General features: G+C 32.9%; 3 protein-coding genes across 3 annotated transcripts; all 3 read right to left on the reverse strand.

Moving 5' to 3' along the window:
- Positions 1-90: 90 nt before the first annotated feature.
- On the reverse strand, positions 91-741 carry LOC120613731 (olfactory receptor 8J2-like). The gene is given in 1 exon segment (XM_039876674.1): positions 91-741. A coding segment is annotated over 1 exon segment (651 nt).
- Positions 742-7,242: 6,501 nt separating this feature from the next.
- LOC120614491 (olfactory receptor 5T2) lies at positions 7,243-8,238 on the reverse strand. The gene has a single exon (XM_039877636.1). It carries the CDS (start codon positions 8,197-8,199, stop codon positions 7,243-7,245), a length of 957 nt encoding a protein of 318 aa, XP_039733570.1. The 5' UTR covers positions 8,200-8,238.
- A 4,639-nt stretch (positions 8,239-12,877) lies between these two features.
- LOC120621149 (olfactory receptor 5T1-like) lies at positions 12,878-14,057 on the reverse strand. Its single transcript, XM_039886769.1, has one exon. The coding sequence runs from the start codon at positions 14,055-14,057 to the stop codon at positions 13,059-13,061; it is 999 nt and encodes a 332-aa protein (XP_039742703.1). The 3' UTR covers positions 12,878-13,058.
- Between the last annotated feature and the right edge of the window lie 4,901 nt (positions 14,058-18,958).

Here is an 18,958-nt window from a genome sequence, read left to right on the forward strand (position 1 = left end):
GCACAGGTAGAAAAGGCTTTTTGTTGCCCCTCTGAGGAACATATCCTCAAAATGGCAAGATGATGTTGAAGTAGGATATTAGAACAATAATCATAGAGAAAAATAAATTGGTCCCTGAAAAGGCAAACAAAGCTGTTTTTGAATGTAAGTATCAGAACAGGACAATGCCAACAAAGGAATGTTATCACAGTAAAAATGGTTGATTACATTGGAAGAGCAATAGGACACAGAGAATACACAAAAAGAGACAGTCAGTGCTGTGGTCAGACTGTGGAAGTACGTGAGGGACACCAGCAGAAGGCAGATCTGTGGAGACATCACCACCACGTAGCGCAGGGGGTTGCAAATAGCCATATGGTGATCATAGGCCTTTGCAGCCAGCATAAATATCTTGGCCACAATACAAACTAAGAATCCACCCAGCTGGGCTGCACATCCATACTAAGTTATGGTTTTCTTCAAAATCAAAAAGTTAACCAGCATTTTAGGGGCAATAACAGTAGAGTTTCCAAGACTGATGATGGACAAGTATAGGATGAAAAAGTACATGGAGGTCTGAAGTTGAGAGTCAACACTGGTGAGGGTGATGATGCCCACATTCCCTGCAACGGTCAGCCCATAGATGACCAGGAAAACCAAGAAAAGGAGGACCTGGAGTTCTGGACGGTCTGAGACTCCCATGAGAACGAACTCAGTCACCTGAGTAGGATTCCCTGGAGCCACTGACTTTGTTGCTTTCATCATTGAATAGGGGAAACAAAGATATTAATAGACAGTAAAAAAATTTTTGTTAGATGCCAGATTATTAGATGTTTAAGTGTTCACAGATACTTAAAATTTTAGATTTTATTTCTCACCTAAATTCTATCACACTACTCTGCTTCAGTGGCCCACGGACTCCATCTCAATACTGTTCCTTCTTAGTATATTCAGAAACTGTGTCCTCTTTGATTAATCACATTTTAGTTTTTCTCCTAAATCAGCCAGTCTTGCCCTAAATCACTCTGACTTTTAGTTGTTCTGACTCTTCTCTATTATTTTATTCTGATAGCTATTCCTCCTCTTTCCAGCTTTTACATTTTCCTTTAAATTGTTTAAGCCCTTTTTTTATTTTTTCAAAGTTATTGCTTATAGTTTTGATTTGTTAAAGTTTGATCACCTTAATTGGATAGAGAAGTGATAGGGGAGACTGCTATCATTGCTTAGTGTGTAATGTACTGTGTCCAGCACTGAGTTTGGCATTTTGAAACAATGTTCTCCTTATTCTGCAGAAGTGTCCTAGAAGGTGGATGTAATTATTGTATATCTGATGAGACAATTGAGGCTCAATGAAAGTAAGTTAATTGAAGAGTCTGTATAAGATATTGGTTAGCGGAAAGTTTTATGGTTTTATTTTATGTGTTTTGTTTGTTTGATTAGTTGGTTAGTTGCCTGTTACTTCACTAATTACCAGCTATGTGATTTTATTCAAGTATTTCTATTGTCTTGTGTGAATTAAATGAGATAGAACACATATAGGTCAGTTAGCACAGAGCTTGCTAACATCAAATGCAAAATAATTGGTACCGAGAGTTATTATTAACATGTTTTGAATAACTTTTTAAACAAGGCTTTTGTTTTTTATTTGTCTCAGTAACTTATTCTGCCAGACTGAGTGCTTTAATAGTTGACATAGAAATAGCAAAAATTATTATTTTGCATCTTCAAAACACTGGAACACATAATATGTTATCTCACAATCTAATTCTCTTAACTCTGTGGTGTTTGTTTGTCTTAATTCAAAGATGCTTAATTTTGTGCATCAAATATGTGTCTGATGAGCTCATCTGATGGTGTTGTAGCAGTTCTCCACACACCTTGTCTTCCAACACCGCATCTGAAAAGAAGTGCGCAAGTAAGCTCTTGTTGGAAAACACTGTGGCATCACTCGCTTTGATCAAAATATCATTCCCTGCTCATTTGCTGCACATCAAGCAACTCGGTACATGTTTCACTCTGAGACTATCTATTTGATAAGCTTATCTATCCTCAGTTTAACAGGAACATAAAAAGTATCAACAATAGCAATTATTAATTGTCTACTATGAACTAGTATGTATCTTTAACTGTTATGAATTCCATCGTCTACTGAAATTTAACTTAAGGCAAAGCTAGGATTGCTTTCTATTCTGATAAGTACGTGTCACTGAAATAAAGTTCCTGATAAAAGCAATTTTAATCTTTTACAAATTTCTTTTTCAAATTTGTTTTTTAAATTAAATTTATGGGGGGCATTTTTTAATAAAATTATATAGGTTTCAAGTATATAATTCCATAATATGCCATCTGTATATTACATTTTTTGCTTGAGTGCTAAATATACTCTCAAATTTGTTTTTAAATCTAAACATTTTATAGGTCTACTAAAATAACATTCTCAGCAAAAAAAATTTTAATACAACTAATGTTAATCATTTTATCTTTTAATTTGGACAAGAAATGATATTTAAATACCTTCTGATATGATTTCAAGAGTATGTTTCATTGATTACTAACTGTAGACTTTGTCTTAAATTTTTTAAACATCAGTTGTGCTAGGAACAAACACTGCAGCCTGATCGAGCTCCTAGTGTCCACCAGAGATGAACTATTGAACCAGCGAAATTTGGTCTTTCTTGAAGACATAGATCTTATGTGACAAAACAATTAAGAATCTTCCTGACTGGTACAGAGTGATCTCTAAAATATCCATCAGTTCTGCCAGTTCTATGACAAAAAGCATTCCTTTTTATATTAAGATGAAATATATTCCCTGTAATGACTATTCATTATTCTATATAAATGCTGTAGCGGTCTAATTTATCAGTAGGTTTGCTATGTACTATTGTTCAAGTCGGATCAGCATCACTTTTAGTTAACAGTCAATGGGCAGAGATGCGAGTCTCTTGGAAAAGAGAACAGATCAAATATCATTTCGGTCCTGGGTCTGATTGGAATTAATAAAGTTTCCAAGATACCGATCCGCGCATCCAGAATTAGTAGTAAGTAAAGTATTTGGTTTACCCTCCCTGTGCACAGACATCTGCTGAGACCCACTCCTAAGGTTCCTGCATGAAGCATGCTAAAGAGTTTTTTACAAGTGTCTGAAGTCCCCGAAGACATTCCCTCTGAAATATGTTTGTATATGGTCCTGGTCCCTGAACATGAGATCCAGAATCCCCAGATCAAGTTCTGATTCCCCAGAGAAAGAAGACAAATTAAATGCTCGTTAATCAAGTTTCCATGCAAAAATTTTACCCAAAGAATAAAAAATGTGGAACTGCTTAGGGACTTTCCTCGTTGCTCATACTGATTAACAATCACATGCAATGACTCCACGCTTTGTGCGTTTTGAATTGTACCCTAGTATCTGGGAAGTGTTGTTGCTGGGCCCAGGATGGAGAAAATTCAACAGTTAGAAAGCACAGGGCTCTGTCTCCAGTGTTCAATTTTAGTGTGAATATGGGGAATACACTGAATGGAAAGCCTCTATTTTTGTGTCAAGAACATGCCATGGTATATTTGCCAGAAATATCAGATGACATGCAACATATAACCAAAACATGATTGGTTATAAGCAAACTGATATAAATATTTTTATTAAATTAATAAGGTACCCATCATGAACCTAATCTTACTTATAGTTTTTAATTAAAATTATTTGATCAAAACATATTTTTATATAACCTTGTGACCTTTCCTCAAACATAAATATTGTAATTAAATATATTAATTTTTAATTTTTCTTTTTATGTGGTATTTTCTAGTCCATGAGCTTTATCAGTGAAAAGGACATGTCTAAATAGTTTCCTTTGTATTAACAACTTCTAAAATGATATCCGGGTAAAAGTCGATGTTCAAAAAATATTTCAAAAGACTGATTGACTGATGAAATGAATGATAAATGAATGAATGACTGAATGAATGAATACAATATCTATCATAAAATTCTGAAGTAAAATATGAGGATTTTGTTTCCAGGGCCATAATCTGTCTTTAATGTGATTTTAGCTTTGATAATGAAGTAGTAACTACCTGCATATTGTTCCCTAGAGTATTCTGTACTGCATGGCAGAACAAAACTATTTTTTCTTCTTCTTGTTGCTATTATTTAATAAGGTTATAGCACATTCTAAGCTCTAAAATTAATGAGGCAAAAAACAAGTTGTGGACAATAAAGAGGAAATTACAATGCTTTTTACCAACTTCAATTTCTCATTACAATGTACTTAAATCCTTGAGGTTCTTCCCAGAGCCCAAACAGCCACATGAAGTTTTCGTAGTAGCTTCCTCTGTAATGTTCATTGTGTGGTGCCCTCATGTGACCAAAGATACAGGCTGTTCTATGCTTCATTGGATACTTCCTTCCCCTATGATCTCGGCCAACTTCTCCATTTGTTTAGCATTCCTATAACATTGTAAAGATTAAAAAAAAGAAACTATTTCTTTTATACTTTTTTGTTATTGATGCTTTTTTACGACTTGACTTCTCATTTGAATCTTACAGGTCTATTTTCCATTTTATAAATCTTGAATATGCTATTTAATAAACTTCCCTTGATCAAGCAGACAAAACTTTAAGACAATACCAGCTCCGAATCACAAAATTTCACCTTTCAAAATATTTATAAGAGACATACACACACATCTACGTGCACACAAAATAAATATGCAGAAAAATGATATTATAGATAACATGTTTTCATTACTTACATTAAAAATAGTTTTATAAGAATCATTATTTTCAAGTAATACATAATTACAGAAAAGCTAAATTTCCATTGATTCAATACCCATTCTCAGCCCTCCATCCCATCTAGAATCAACAACTAACAACTATTATAACCTTTTACTATTTTTTCTAATCTTTTTATTTATTTTTATTGTTGATAAGAACGCTTCACATGAGATCTACTCTTGTACAAAATTTTAAGTAGACAATAGAGTAATGCTAAGTATAGGCACAGTGATACATAACAGATCTCTAGAATTTAATTATCTTGCACAACTGAAACTTTATATTTATTGAGTAGCAACACACATTTTCCTGTTCCCTCAGCCCCTGGCAACTACCATTCTATCCTCTGCTTCTATATGTTTGACTATTTTATATACCTCACATAAATGGTATCATGCAGTATTTGTCCTTCTATGATGAGCTTATTTCACTTAGTATAATGTTCTCAAGTATCACCCATATTCTTTTTTAAATAAAATGCTTTTACTCTTATGTATATACGTTATACTATATATAATTGTTAGTTATGTGGTTTTAAAAATATATAAGTGGATTTAAGATGTTTACAATATTCTGTGCTTGGTATACATATATATTGCTTAACTATCCTACTTTGAGATTTAATTATCTTGATTGTTATGGATTTAGTTCATGTATTTAAAGTAGATGAGTATTTTGGTTGCTTCTGAATCTTTTCTGTAACAGACAATAATAAAGTTTACATATTTTTATTCCTCATTTGATAGTCCCAGACTTCTTAATGTTTGCCAACGTTATGAGTGTGGAAAATTGTTTCATATCATTTTACACTCACATTTTCCAGACCGTTATTAAAGTTAAGTGCATGCATTGGTCTAAAAATGTTTCTTCATTTGTGAATTGTCCATGTGTGTTCTTTGTCCGTAGTTCTATGAAACACTAGTCTAGCATTTATTAATTTAACAGATGCATAATTGTATCTATTTTCTTTGTCTATGGCTATTTGTTTTACTATATTTATGATTTCTTTTTATTCAGAATTTTAAAATTTTAAATCATAAAACTTATCCATCTTTGTGAATTTGAGTTGTGTTTATGGCTCCCTTCAATGCTAAATCACACACACACACGAGTAGTCACCATCTCATGATTGGATATACAAAGAAAATCAATATCAGTGACCATGGTTTAGTTTTGACATGTTAAGAAAGGAACCATGTGAACAGTGGTGGAGAAAGCCTCTAAACAGTAGAAAATAAAAGTAGAGAGTCTGTGGTAGGAATACATGGCAGTAAGAGGTATTCCATATAAAAGCTGAGACGTGATTCTTAAACTTAATAATCTTAATTTTGAGAAATAGTCTTAGGATGGACTCTAATTCTTAGGAGATTGTCAGGGAAGAGAATATGTTTTCATAAAATAATAATTAAAAATTAATAAATAAAAATGAGAGAATGGGAAGAAATAAGGGAGAACATAACAACTTAAAATTGTTTTTGATGGAAACACACCTTTGCACTGAAATGAGGTCTGTTGGAAGCAGGGCTAAACACGAGCTTAGAAGAGACCCTCATCTGTACCTTGGTTCTTATGCCTGGACACTGAGCAGTGGTAGCATGTGCAAGGGCATCACAGAGGGGCAGGGGTCAAAGGAAAAGAGAGCTGAAAGTTGAGTCAGGGCCAGGCTTGTAGGAAATTTTGTACAGGTGGGCCAGGCTTAGTTCTGGGAAGAACTCAATCTGACAGTCACTTGTACATTTTTTTGTTTGTTTGTTATTGTCCTGTTTTTTTGGTCATTCTTAAGTTTAAGTATGATCTTGATAAATGCCAATGCCTAGACTTTTGTTTCCTATGACATATTAAAGATGAGTGTAATAGCTATGCTCTGGATGAAGTAACAAAATAGGGAGAAATGAACCCTCACACACAGGACAGTAAGGACACTAGGAATCTGAAAACATTTTTTGTGGTCTCTGAGCCATGGGTTTTGATGAGTTTCCCGCCAGTGCATGGATCCAAGGATGGGCAGAGTGCTTTGCCCTGGAATCAGACAGCAATGACTTTATGGAAAGTGTTCCTGGCTAATGTGAGCTGTGACTTTGTTATTGATTAGGTGGTATTTGATTAAGCTAGTCAGACAAAATGATAATGTTATTTACAACTGCAACTATAAGAACCTATATATTTCATTACATAGAGATGAAAGGAAACAATACCCAACATCTAAAAGTAATGATTATGTACATTTGTGTTATAACGGTCAGTATCAGCATCCACATACATATATGTGTGTATGCACATATCTCAGGAAGAACATAGTAAGAAGCAAATTGATGAGGGAAAATTTTTAATTTTTTAATCTAAAGACAGCATAGGTAGATGGTTAACTATGATCTTTATTTTAAAATATCCTGGAAAACACAAATACATTAATAAACTAAAACAAACCATTTTAATCATACCTCTTTGATATCGAGGCACAAAATATCACTCTTAATATTTTAAATTTATTTTTTGCCATGTAAAGATACTTTATTGATAAACCAATTTTTCCTAAGCACTGTTTTCATGGCCTCTTTCACATCTTTGTTCCTCAGACTGTAGATGACGGGATTCAGCATGGGAATCACAATGGTGTAAAATATCGACACTATCATGTCATGGTCCAAAGCATAGCTGGAACTTGGTCTCACGTACATGAAGAAAGCTGTACCATAAGATATGGACACCCCGGTTAGGTGAGAGCCACATGTAGAAAAGATCTTTCGTCTCCCCTCAGCAGAATGCATCCTCAGAATGGCCAACAGGATGAAACCATAGGAGATCAGAATAATCAGGATAGTGACTATCTCAATAGAGCCCGCGAAATAGAAGAGTAGAAGCTGGTTCATGTGAGTGTCAGAACAGGAAATAGCAAGGAGAGCAGGGATGTCACAAAAGACATGCCTAATTTCATTGGATGCACAGAAGGATAGGCTAAATGTGGCCACTGTGTGTAAAATAGCATGTAAAACGCCTCCAATATAGGAAGCAATGATGAGTGGCACATAGACTCTTTGCGACATGCTAACTGAATACAGGAGAGGGTTGTAGATTGCTACATAGCGATCATATGCCATTGCGGCCAGGAGAAAGCATTCCGTGGTCCCAAAAGTAACAGCGAGAAACATCTGTGTTGCACATCCAAGGAGTGAAACGACTTTACTCTTTGACATAAAATCTACCAACATATTTGGGGTAATTACTGAAGAATAGCAGGCATCCACGGATGACAATGCACTCAGAAAATAGTACATGGGGTTGTGAAGTCGGGGATCCCCCATGACCAGTACAATCAGTCCTAAATTTCCTATCAGAGTAAAGAGGGAAATTGCTAGAAACAGGAAAAATAAGATGATCTGCAGTTCAGGCTTGTCTGTGAAACCTTTCAGCATAAACATGGTAACTTCAGTGACATTCCGCATGTTGACGCCTCATGGGACAAAGTTAAAGAGATTTGTAAAATTACAAGTTAATAACTACAACAAGAATAAGCAAAATTATGATAATATTGGGTTACAAGGGGAAGTGAGCTTGTCCTCATATTTATTTTTTGACAAGGTAAAGTTTCCTAGTTGCAGATCAGGAGACAGTGACAAGACAATGGGGTAAGTGTTTATGCCACTCACTGCAAAATCAGATGGAAAAGATCGGTGTTCACTCACTGGCTGAATTCATGTTATTTCTAAAGGCATCAGGTCACCTGGTTAATTTACCACTGCACTCCATTAACTGTTTTTCTATTAAATCACAATAAAACAGCAAGTGATTGGCTAAAGAATAATTTCTTTTGACATCCAAACTCATGAGATAGTATATCAGTGTACAGTGCATTGGAATAGAATAGAATGTCATCATTCTTCACCTTTCATTAATTGTGTAAAATTATTTGTTATCATCTACTCTCCTGTAGAATGAGAACATTTATAATTATTTTACAATATTAGAGTAATTGTTGAAAGACAAAAAACATGCCAATAAAACTAAATCTTTACAATTTTGTTAGAGAATGGGCTTAATTTGGTTGATCCTACAGAGTAGTGACAATCTAAATTCTAACATTTACGAGCTCATATCTAAACATTTTGTAACTCTATTAGATCTTCTTGGTTATACCTAAAAGAACTCATCAAGAATTTTTCCAAGATAATGGCCCACGATTTAATTAAGCCAAAATAAGAAATGAAATACAGCTTAACAGGCCTGAGAAAAATGAAATACTGCGTTTTGAAACTACATAGATAGATCTTGAGATAATCATGTTAAAGAAAATGAGTCTGACAAAAAAGTTGAAAACCACATGATTTCACTATATGTGAGATATAGTACTGAAAACAACAAATGAGCAAGACAAACAAAAAAACCTCATAGACACAGATAACAGTTTTGTTGTTAAGAGAGGTTAAGTGGTAGGCGGGGAGGTTGAAAAGGGTAAAGGGGGTCAAATATATGGTGATGGAAGAAGACTTGACTTTGGGTGGTGAACACACAAAGTAATACACAGATGATACATTATTGAATTGTAGACTTGAAACCTATATAATTTTATTAACCAATGTCGCCACCATTAAATTTAATTTAAAAATTAATAGAAAGAATTTTGTGGTCTTAAAAGATTCTTAAGCCATACAAATCTGTTGAAATATATGGATCTTACTTGGATCCTGATTCAAATAAACTATGGGAGGAAGGACATTTATAAGAATTCTGAATATTAAGGAATTATAAAACCATTAGCAGTGATGATGATGTGCTTGGGTTTATAACGCAATTATTATTGTTAGAGATACATAATGAAATGCTTATGGATGAAACTATAAACACTCAGGATGGTGGAAGTTGGGAGAGAGGACTGACCATGTTCGTAAATGGTTGAAACAGTGTGATGGGCACATGGGAATTCATTATACTATTTTGTCTGCTTTTATCGCATGCTCAAAATTTTTCAAAATAAAAACAAAAACAAAAAAACAAAAAACAACAGACCTAAGAATAAGAAAGACATGAAATAAAAACTTTGATGAATATGATGAAATCTATTTATAAAAAAAGTGATAAGCAGTCACAAGAGAAAGTCAGCCCCAGTATAATTCTTGACATCTATCTGTTCAATGATAAACCTATTTAAGACAAAGAACATAGGACTTAGATATGAAAGTATGTGTTCATTGGCCAGGTTCATGATTAAAAACCATACGTGGTGCTGGGCTTTCTCCTAAGTTTGCTCCTCTTTAGAATAATGTGTTTAAATGACCAAGCAGACATAATAATATACAACAGGGAAGACTAATTAAATGGGTAGAGCAATAAATATATGAAGAAATTTCTTTTAAGCATGTCAATATTTGGTTACAAATTTAAAATAACCATATAATTGAACTTTTGTCATCAGATATATTTACTTTTAAAACATTAGTAAACATTGGGCCACTAAATATAATGTTATAACTAATCATTGAAGAATATATATGGAAAAAGTTTTGAGACACATTTCATCCTTAACCGGCATTTAAAATATTTGTTTTGTGATTATTCTATCTGGATTAAATCCAATAAATCATATTTTGATTATGATTTATTTCTCACTACCCACACACAGATCACCATAATTCCATTTCCTACATTATCGTGGGCTTAATTTTACTTGGATAAGTAAGATAGTGAAAGACTACAATGTTAAACACTTCAGCTAAATTTTTCTTGAATCAGATTCTGGGTATAATGAAGTCTATATTAAAATATATTGAAAGGACTCAGAGTTATTAAGTGAAAATGAGTATGATTTCTGAAGTTTAATAACGTAGCATCAACTTTTAAAATGAATGTCAAACCACTTTTGAAAATGTAATCTTAATGGAAGGCAAACAATTCCAAATATCTTTGGTTCAACATTGAAATACTAAGTTTTTAACACAGTAGAAAAATAATAACAGCCATGTATAGAGCACAGTCAGCAGGAATAGACTTTTGGGCACATTACTTTATTTCCCCTTCTCACGGCTCGTAAGTACCAGAACCAAGATCCAATCCCAGGTCTCCCTCAGAGCGCATGCGCTTTGCAGCTTTACACAGTTTCCTGTAATACCGCAGCTTTATTCTGTAACTGACTCCCGATCTGCAACTCCCAGTGAAATAAAACAAGATTTTTGATATATATTTAGATAAGTTTTAAACATTAAGACTAGAGAAACATGAAACAACAGTAATATGAAGTGGCTTCTACATCACAAAGTTGGGAAAATAAATGGTAATTGATTGCTTCCTCATAAGAGCAAAATACAAGCCCCCAGGTAGCTGAATAAGTCAAAGGTTTTTGTTTCCTCCACTGATAAATTTTCTTTCTTGTTCTTGCTTTAATTTGATCTGTCTTCTTTCATTGGGAAAATGAAAGCATACACTCAATATGGAACACTCTTACTTAACTCTACAAAAGTAAATTTAATATTTTATATTTTCTTAGTTTAATTTTTTACCTGTGCAATAGGCAACATCCAGAAGATTTAGTACTGGAGATTTCATAACTTATTTGACCTTGAAATTTGAGGCCCCTCTTTATAAAATATTCTGCAAAAGACTTGGAATTTTCTCTTACCTGTGGAACAGCAAAAGCAGGTTTATATACACTATGAATATGATTAATTTAGATTACTTATATCCGCTTACTCAGTTGTTGATGAAACCATAAGAGATCCCCTAGGGCAATATGCCTCAATTATCTTCTGGTTCAAAATAGCAAAAGGATGATTTCTTCAATAATGAAAAAGAAAATGTTCCTGGAATAACTTACTACATGTTGATATATGTTGAATAAATAGAGTTTTAAGGCCCCTGATTATAATGATCTTTAGATTTGCATTTTCCTAATGATTAGTGAGTGATGTTAAGTATGCTTTCATATTGATCTGGCCATTTGTATGTCTTCTTTTGAGAATTATCTGTACAAGGGGTTTTCAAATGTTTAATCCTATTCTGTAGGTTGCCTCTTTATTGATTATTTTCTTTGTTCTGCAGATGTTTTTTAGTTGGGTGTATTCTCATTTATCTAATCTTGCTTTTGTTGCTTGTGCTTATGGTGTCGCATCCATAAAATCGTTGCCTAGTCCAAAGTCATGAAATTTTTCCCTTATATTTTTTTTTTCAGGAAATTTAAAGTTTCAGATCTTATGTTGAAATCTTTAAGCTATTTTTGTTCTTGGTGTAGGATGAGTCAAATTTCATTCTTTTGTATGTGGATATACAGGTTTTCCAGCACAATTTGTTAAAGTGACTATTCTTTTCCCTTTGTGTATTCTTGACAGTCTAGTTGAAGATCAATTGGTCATTTATGGGTAGGTTTATTTCTGGCCTGTATTTTCAGTTCCCTTGGTCTATATATCTATTTTTATACCGATAACATATTCTTCAATTACTTTGGTTTTATAATATATTTTGAAATCAGGAAGTGTGATGACTCTAGCTTTGTTCTTTTTGCTTAAGATTTCCTTGGTACTACATGAACGTTAAGATTGTTTTTCTCTATTTCTGTTAAAATATCATTGGTATTTTGATATGAATTTTCTTTGAGTCTTTAGATCATTTTGAGTAGTATGGACTCTAAAAGGAGTTGAAAACTTACGTCTATGCATAAATCTACACACAGATATTTATAGCAGCTTTATTCATAATTGCCAAATTTGTCTAACTCCATGTACCTTGGAATGCGACTATATTGGGTATAAGCTTCCTGTAGAGATAATTTACTTAAAATGAGGTCTTTAGTTCGGCCCCTCATCTAGTATGAGTGGTGTCTTTATAAGAAGAGGAAATAGGACACAGATATACAGAGAAAAGATATGTGAAGACAGAGGGAGAAGACTGCTATCTACGAGTGAATGAAAAAACTTCAGAAGAAATCAACCTTGCCTTTACCTTCGCCTTGATCTCAGATTCCTATATTCCAGAAAAGTGAACAAAAAATTTTTGTTTTTTAAGCTACCAGTCTGTAGCACTTTGTTATGATAGCCCTGACAATCTAATGCAATCACCGTCAGAATATGTATACCTGTGAGAGTGTGTCTATGTGTATGTGTGTGTGTTTATATCTGAGAGTGAATGAAGTAAGAAACAAATGGATTACACATTTTTTTCTGCATGTTTAGAAACTGTGTATGTTGAGGTATGACCAAAATCTTTATTAAAAATGTGTAAGAAGAATAGAAAGACACTAATAAACTAAAACACCACATTTTTCTCATTTTGATTTTGAGACAATAGATATTATTCTTGATTCATTTCAATTTCATAGTTACTGTGAAAAATATACTTTATCAGTACACCCATTTCTCCCAAACATTCTTTTCATGGCCTCTTTTACATCTTTGTTCCTCAGACTATAGATGACAGGATTCAGCATGGGAATCACAATGGTGTAAAATATCGACACTATCATGTCATGGTCCAAAGCATAGCTGGAACTTGGTCTCACATACATGAAGAGGATGGTTCCATGATAAATTGACAATCCAGTTAGGTGAGAGCCACATGTAGAAAAGACCTTCCATCTCCCCTCAGCAGAATGCATCCTCAGAATGGCCAACAGGATGAAACCATAAGAGATCAGGACGATCAGGATAGTGACTATCTCAATAGAGCCCGCAAAGTAGAAGAGCAGAAGCTGGTTCGTGTGAGTGTCGGAACAGGAAATAGCAAGGAGAGGAGGGACGTCACAAAAGACATGCCTAATTTCATTGGATGCACAGAAGGATAGGCTAAATGTGGCCACTGTGTGTACAGAAGCATGTGCAATGCCACCAACATAGGAAGCAATGATGAGTGGCACATAGACTCTGGGTGACATGCTAACTGAATACAGGAGAGGGTTGTAGATTGCTACATAGCGATCATATGCCATTGCGGCCAGGAGAAAGCATTCTGTGGTCCCAAAGGTAACAAAGAGAAACATTTGTGCTACACATCCAAGATAAGAAATGGCTTTGTCCTCTTTCAGGAAATTGACTAACATTTTGGGGGTGATGACTGAAGAATAGCAGGCATCTAAGAATGATAACACACTAAGAAAATAGTACATAGGATTGTGGAGTCGAGAATCCCTAATGATCAATAAAACCATTCCCAAATTTCCTATCAGAGTAAAGAGATAGATTGCTAGAAACAGTAAAAATAGAAAGACTTGCACTTCAAAATTATCTGTGAAGCCTATCAATATAAACATAGCGACTTCAGTCACATTTTTTATCTGAATCAGGTGTAAATCGAAATCTGCTGTCAACTGTGACATTTTCATTTCATTTATGTTTTAAAGCAATATTTTAAAAGTAGCATCCACCTATTATATCCTCTTGTTTCTTAGCAGGGAGTATTGAAATCCTTGGCAATGAGGGAATGACAGTGATAAATTTGCTGGGTCCAAGAGTATGTATTACCCTGTTAAATTAAGAAATTTTTATTAAATGGTTGGCTAAATTTGTCATATTAAAAAATGCCAGTTTATGTGGTTTAATATCCACCTTATTTTTTGTTAAATTGACTACCACGTTGTTTCATATTTCATCATCCTAAAATGCACAAAGATGAATAATATAAAAATCTTAAATCTAAAAATACTGTAATAGAAAATATGCATCTGAGTACTAAGCCTAGATTTTTGCCGGTATGCATGAATTGCCTTTCCTTAGTGTTTCCAATTGTTAAAATGAAAGAAGCCACTCGTATATCACAAAATTGTATGTAAATGAGAATTGTACTTGAATGAGAAAAACAATGTAGAAATTATTTCATTTTAAAATATTCCCAGATGACTAGAAAATGGACTAAGATATACTCACGTTTCAACCGGTCATATGTGGCAGCCTTTTCCGAACAAACAATTGTGTATTCCCTTTTTTGGCTATTATTCCATTCCAGTAGTACTTCTGGAACCCTGGTGAGCAGACTACAGATATTATTTGAGAGGTAGATGTACCTTGTATGCAAACGATAGCAGAGCATTGGTTTTGTTTCTTTTTCAGTTTTCTCTCTTGATTCACACACATATCACTATGTTGTTCATTTAGGCCTGCACCTTTTATTATTCTGTTAAGGTTTTTCCAAATTTTACTTAATACCACTGTAAGATTTTTTTCTATTAATATATTCCTTATCCTGGCAAAGTTGTTGGGTATATTTTTAAGACATGTTTATGTCAAACAGAAATCATGACCATTTCTTTAATATATTATAGTTTCTTAAGGATTCTCTAAAATTATTATAAATGAAAAATCACCAATAACAGTTCATAAAATTTATAGAAGCTGTTGCTAAAAGAGTAAAACCACTACATAAATTACAAACTAGTGCTTTATTTCTGGAATATTTTCTTGTGCTCTCATACTGTTTCTCATTCAGTGGAATATGAATAAAGCAAAAATGTACATTAAAAAGCTGAAGAGTCACCTGCATCTAGATTGAAAGTATTTATGATTTAAACGAAATTAAGTATAGCATCTACCATATTTAGGAGCCAGATTTCAGCACTATGACTCCCTTTTTTCCCTCTGTCTGTCATAGATCAAAATATGTTTAAAGGAATGAAAAGTCTGCAGTGTAATAAGTCAGGGACGTACGAATGATTTATATTTGTGACATAAAACACACTACATTTTTGTCATATCTAGATGTCCATACATCAAGAAAGAATGAGAAAAACAGCTTAAAATTATTCTTAGAAAAAAAAAGAAATATACATGTTTTTATTTTCCCACAAAGGTCTTCTCATATCCATGTGGGTGATGTTTCTAATAAAGACAATAAATATTTTTAAGTGTGAAGATATCACCCCCTTAAAATGCTCATTTAATCCTTAGAGAATTATAAAGTAAAAAATATAATTAATCTAAATTTTGACTTTGGTGTAAGTACAAACAACTCATACATTACTCTTGAGAACACACACACAAATGCCTTATAGCAATTTTCAGTTTTGAATGGTTACATTAGTAAAATAACTTATAAAATCATCAATAAATAATATAAAATTGTTTTGATATGTTGTTTGTGCATTACATGAATTTTATTTCTATTTAAAAAATTTCTCATTCCTTCTCTTTATCCCTCCATTTTCTCTCTCCATCCTCGCCCCCTGCCTTCATACATGGGTTATACAAACAAATATTTATGAAAGAAAGTCAGCGACAAAACAGGAATTAGGAAGATGAGCAGCACAATGAAAACAAATAAATATGTGCAAGCAATTATAGAAAAATATACCAATAGGTAGTCTACTAAAGGTACCCATTACAAAACACAAGTTGCCTATTATACACAGGAGAAATTTTAGCAACATTACAACTCTAACTTTTAACTGATGTGTCTAAGACGATGTAATTGTTGAGAATTAAGAACAGAATATTTGGGCTCTGAAACCTTGTATTAAAATACAGATTTAGCACCTAGTGTCATTGTAACCCTGAAAAATAAGTTTATCTTTTCATACTAAAGAGTAATTAAGGTTGACCAAATTTTCAGGTATCTCCTGTTCAATTACATGAACATGGTATGATTACATAGCACTTATTTTATTAAATTCACTAAAATATGTTTATTAAGTGAAAGTGTTTTAATTACATGTGAAGGATACATACATATGAAATATGACTTCTAAATTTTCTTTAACTACAAAATATCAATAGGGAGTAATAAAATCTGTTTTTTATCAAAACATTGAGCAATGAGTGCACACCAAACCAGAAGCTCAGTATTTCTTCCTGTTATACATATGTTTAAGTTACATGACACTTAAGATTTATTTAAATATCTTTCTCATGAGATTAAAACCAGTTAATCCCAATATTCTATGGTATAAGTAACTTTAAAAATACATCCTGTCATTTCATTATAACTCTGAATATGACAATAAAATAATGTCTATTTGCTTAAATTCCTCTGATAATTTTGTCCATTATAATATTCTCATAACTTTTGATTTTTCTGATTTCATCTGTAGTGCAAGAAAGTGATTTATAAATGAAGAAGGTATATTTTAGTCCAAATTATGTCCCATTAGGGCAATTATCTGCTGTAGGGAACTGGAGGAAAAATAGAAAATATGTGGTTCATCTACTTCATTAAAAATGCTCTTCAAACAGGCATTTCTGTCAACTAACATTTAAGAACATTGGAATTGATTGTATTTATGTCTAACTGATTTCACTTTAAGAGAAAGGTTAAAAAAACAAACATATAGATCTCAAATTTTATCACAACACGATCATTCTGGAAAACTAAAATCAAATGAGTTCTTCAATTGTCATAGAGTCAGAACACAAAATACCATATATTCATGAGAACAGTGTTACAAACACTAAGCTTGAAAAGAAGGAAAGCTGTGATAGCAGCTAAGACATGTTATTAAACAGCTACTAGGTGTTAGAAATTTGGGGTATATTATCATATGTAATTTGCCTGACAACCTACAAACTAATTCATTGTCCTTTCACAGATGAGAAAACTGAGAACTAGCCTGACCTATGACTTGATCAAGGTCATGCATTTAGTTACTAGCAGAGCCAGGATTTAAGGACAGTTTCCTGTGTCTCCAAACCCTAAGCTATTTTTACTTGACCATATCACAGACCCACTGTGATACGCCCTGAATTTGGAAATACTATCCCTTAAAAATATCACAAAATAATATCCCCATGTGTTTGAATTATTTTAGAAAGCCACAAGCATAAGCAGAACGTTCTATTTAAAAGAAACTGAAGTGAATTCTAGATCAGTTAGCTAACGTGCAAAATAAATTTAAAATTCAGTTATATTCCTCCATGAGAAATAAAAATTACAGTCTCAAAATGGTTTAAACTCAGTGGTTGCTTGATCATCAATTTTCTCTCCATTTAACAATTTTCCAAAAATTAAAATATAGCCTCTTATTTCTACTACCTTTATTCCATTAGCTTTCATTAAGGAAATTAAGTTCATTTCTAAATTAAAAATCTATTGATCAAAATATGTAGAGCTTTTATTATTGTCTCTGCTATTTCTCTGAAATTTCCTCATTCCATTTTTAATTCAGCTCTGTGTTAATTAGTAATATTTATCTCAGTTTTATGTTAAAGCATAGGATCCAATTTGAGACTTAAGGTTCTAAATTCTGCCATATTTTTGTAGTAATGAAAAACCTTTTCTCTTACCTGAGGAAATGAGCTTCTTACTCAATTAAAGTATGCTATAAATATTAAGCATTTGAACCCTCCTACCAGGTTCTCAAGTGCTTCTTGAAATCCTCAGGGATGCTCGCTCCATGAATAAAACACACCGATTCTCTTCTGGGACAACAAAGTAACAAGATAACTTTAGTGTTTTTGTGTGTTTTTTTTTTCATATTAAAGAAGAGTTATTCTGAAGCTCTAAACTATATGATGAAAGTGACCTCTGATATAAAATAATCATTCAGTAGAAAAAGAATTACACTAGAACTGGAAAAGAAATTTAATGATACACAACATAGACCTAGCTCTGATACTAAATAGCAATGTATCATTGAATCGATAACTGAAATTCTCTGAAATCCAGTATCTTCTTCCTGGGAATATAACCTATTTTCTTTTCTCAGATCCTCTAAACATATACATAATGAAATAATCTAAAAGCATAAGTTAAGACAGAATATACAATAATTTAATAAAGATTACTATACTTATTTAACTTTTAAGGTTCTACTCTTCTAAGTGATATGAGAAATATATTTAAGCTCATTAATAGAGGAGATAAGATGAATACATGAATAAGTATTGACAGCAGAGATGGGACAGTATACCAGTAACTGTAGCATTCTATGTAATAGAACATTAGAATATTAGAGTGTGGCAGAGGGTAAGGTCAAAAATTGAGGTTTATAGAGTCTTTATTATTTTACTGTGCGTATATACTAATCTGTAGACTAGTATGCAGCTGTATACTTAAAGAAGTTCTTTAAAAATTGTGCAAAATCCTCAACAAAATATTAGCAAACTGAATTCAGCATTTCATTAAAAATATTATACATAATCACGATGCATTTATTCCTGGAATGCAAGCTTGGTTCAATATCTGCAAATCAATTAATGTGATACACCACATTAACAAAACGAAAGATAAAAATCATATGATTGTATCAATAGATGAAGAAAAAGTGTTCAACAAAATCTAGCATCCATTTATGATAAA

This window comes from Pteropus medius, unplaced genomic scaffold, assembly GCF_902729225.1.
Source record: "Pteropus medius unplaced genomic scaffold, Ma_sr-lr_union100, whole genome shotgun sequence".
NCBI classification, from domain to species: Eukaryota; Metazoa; Chordata; class Mammalia; order Chiroptera; family Pteropodidae; genus Pteropus; species Pteropus medius.

Bases quoted from the DNA above. Each gene is read 5' to 3' on its own strand.
- LOC120621149 (XM_039886769.1), bottom strand. From the start codon at position 14,057: ATGAAAATGTCACAGTTGACAGCAGATTTCGATTTACACCTGATTCAG.
- LOC120614491 (XM_039877636.1), bottom strand. From the start codon at position 8,199: ATGCGGAATGTCACTGAAGTTACCATGTTTATGCTGAAAGGTTTCACA.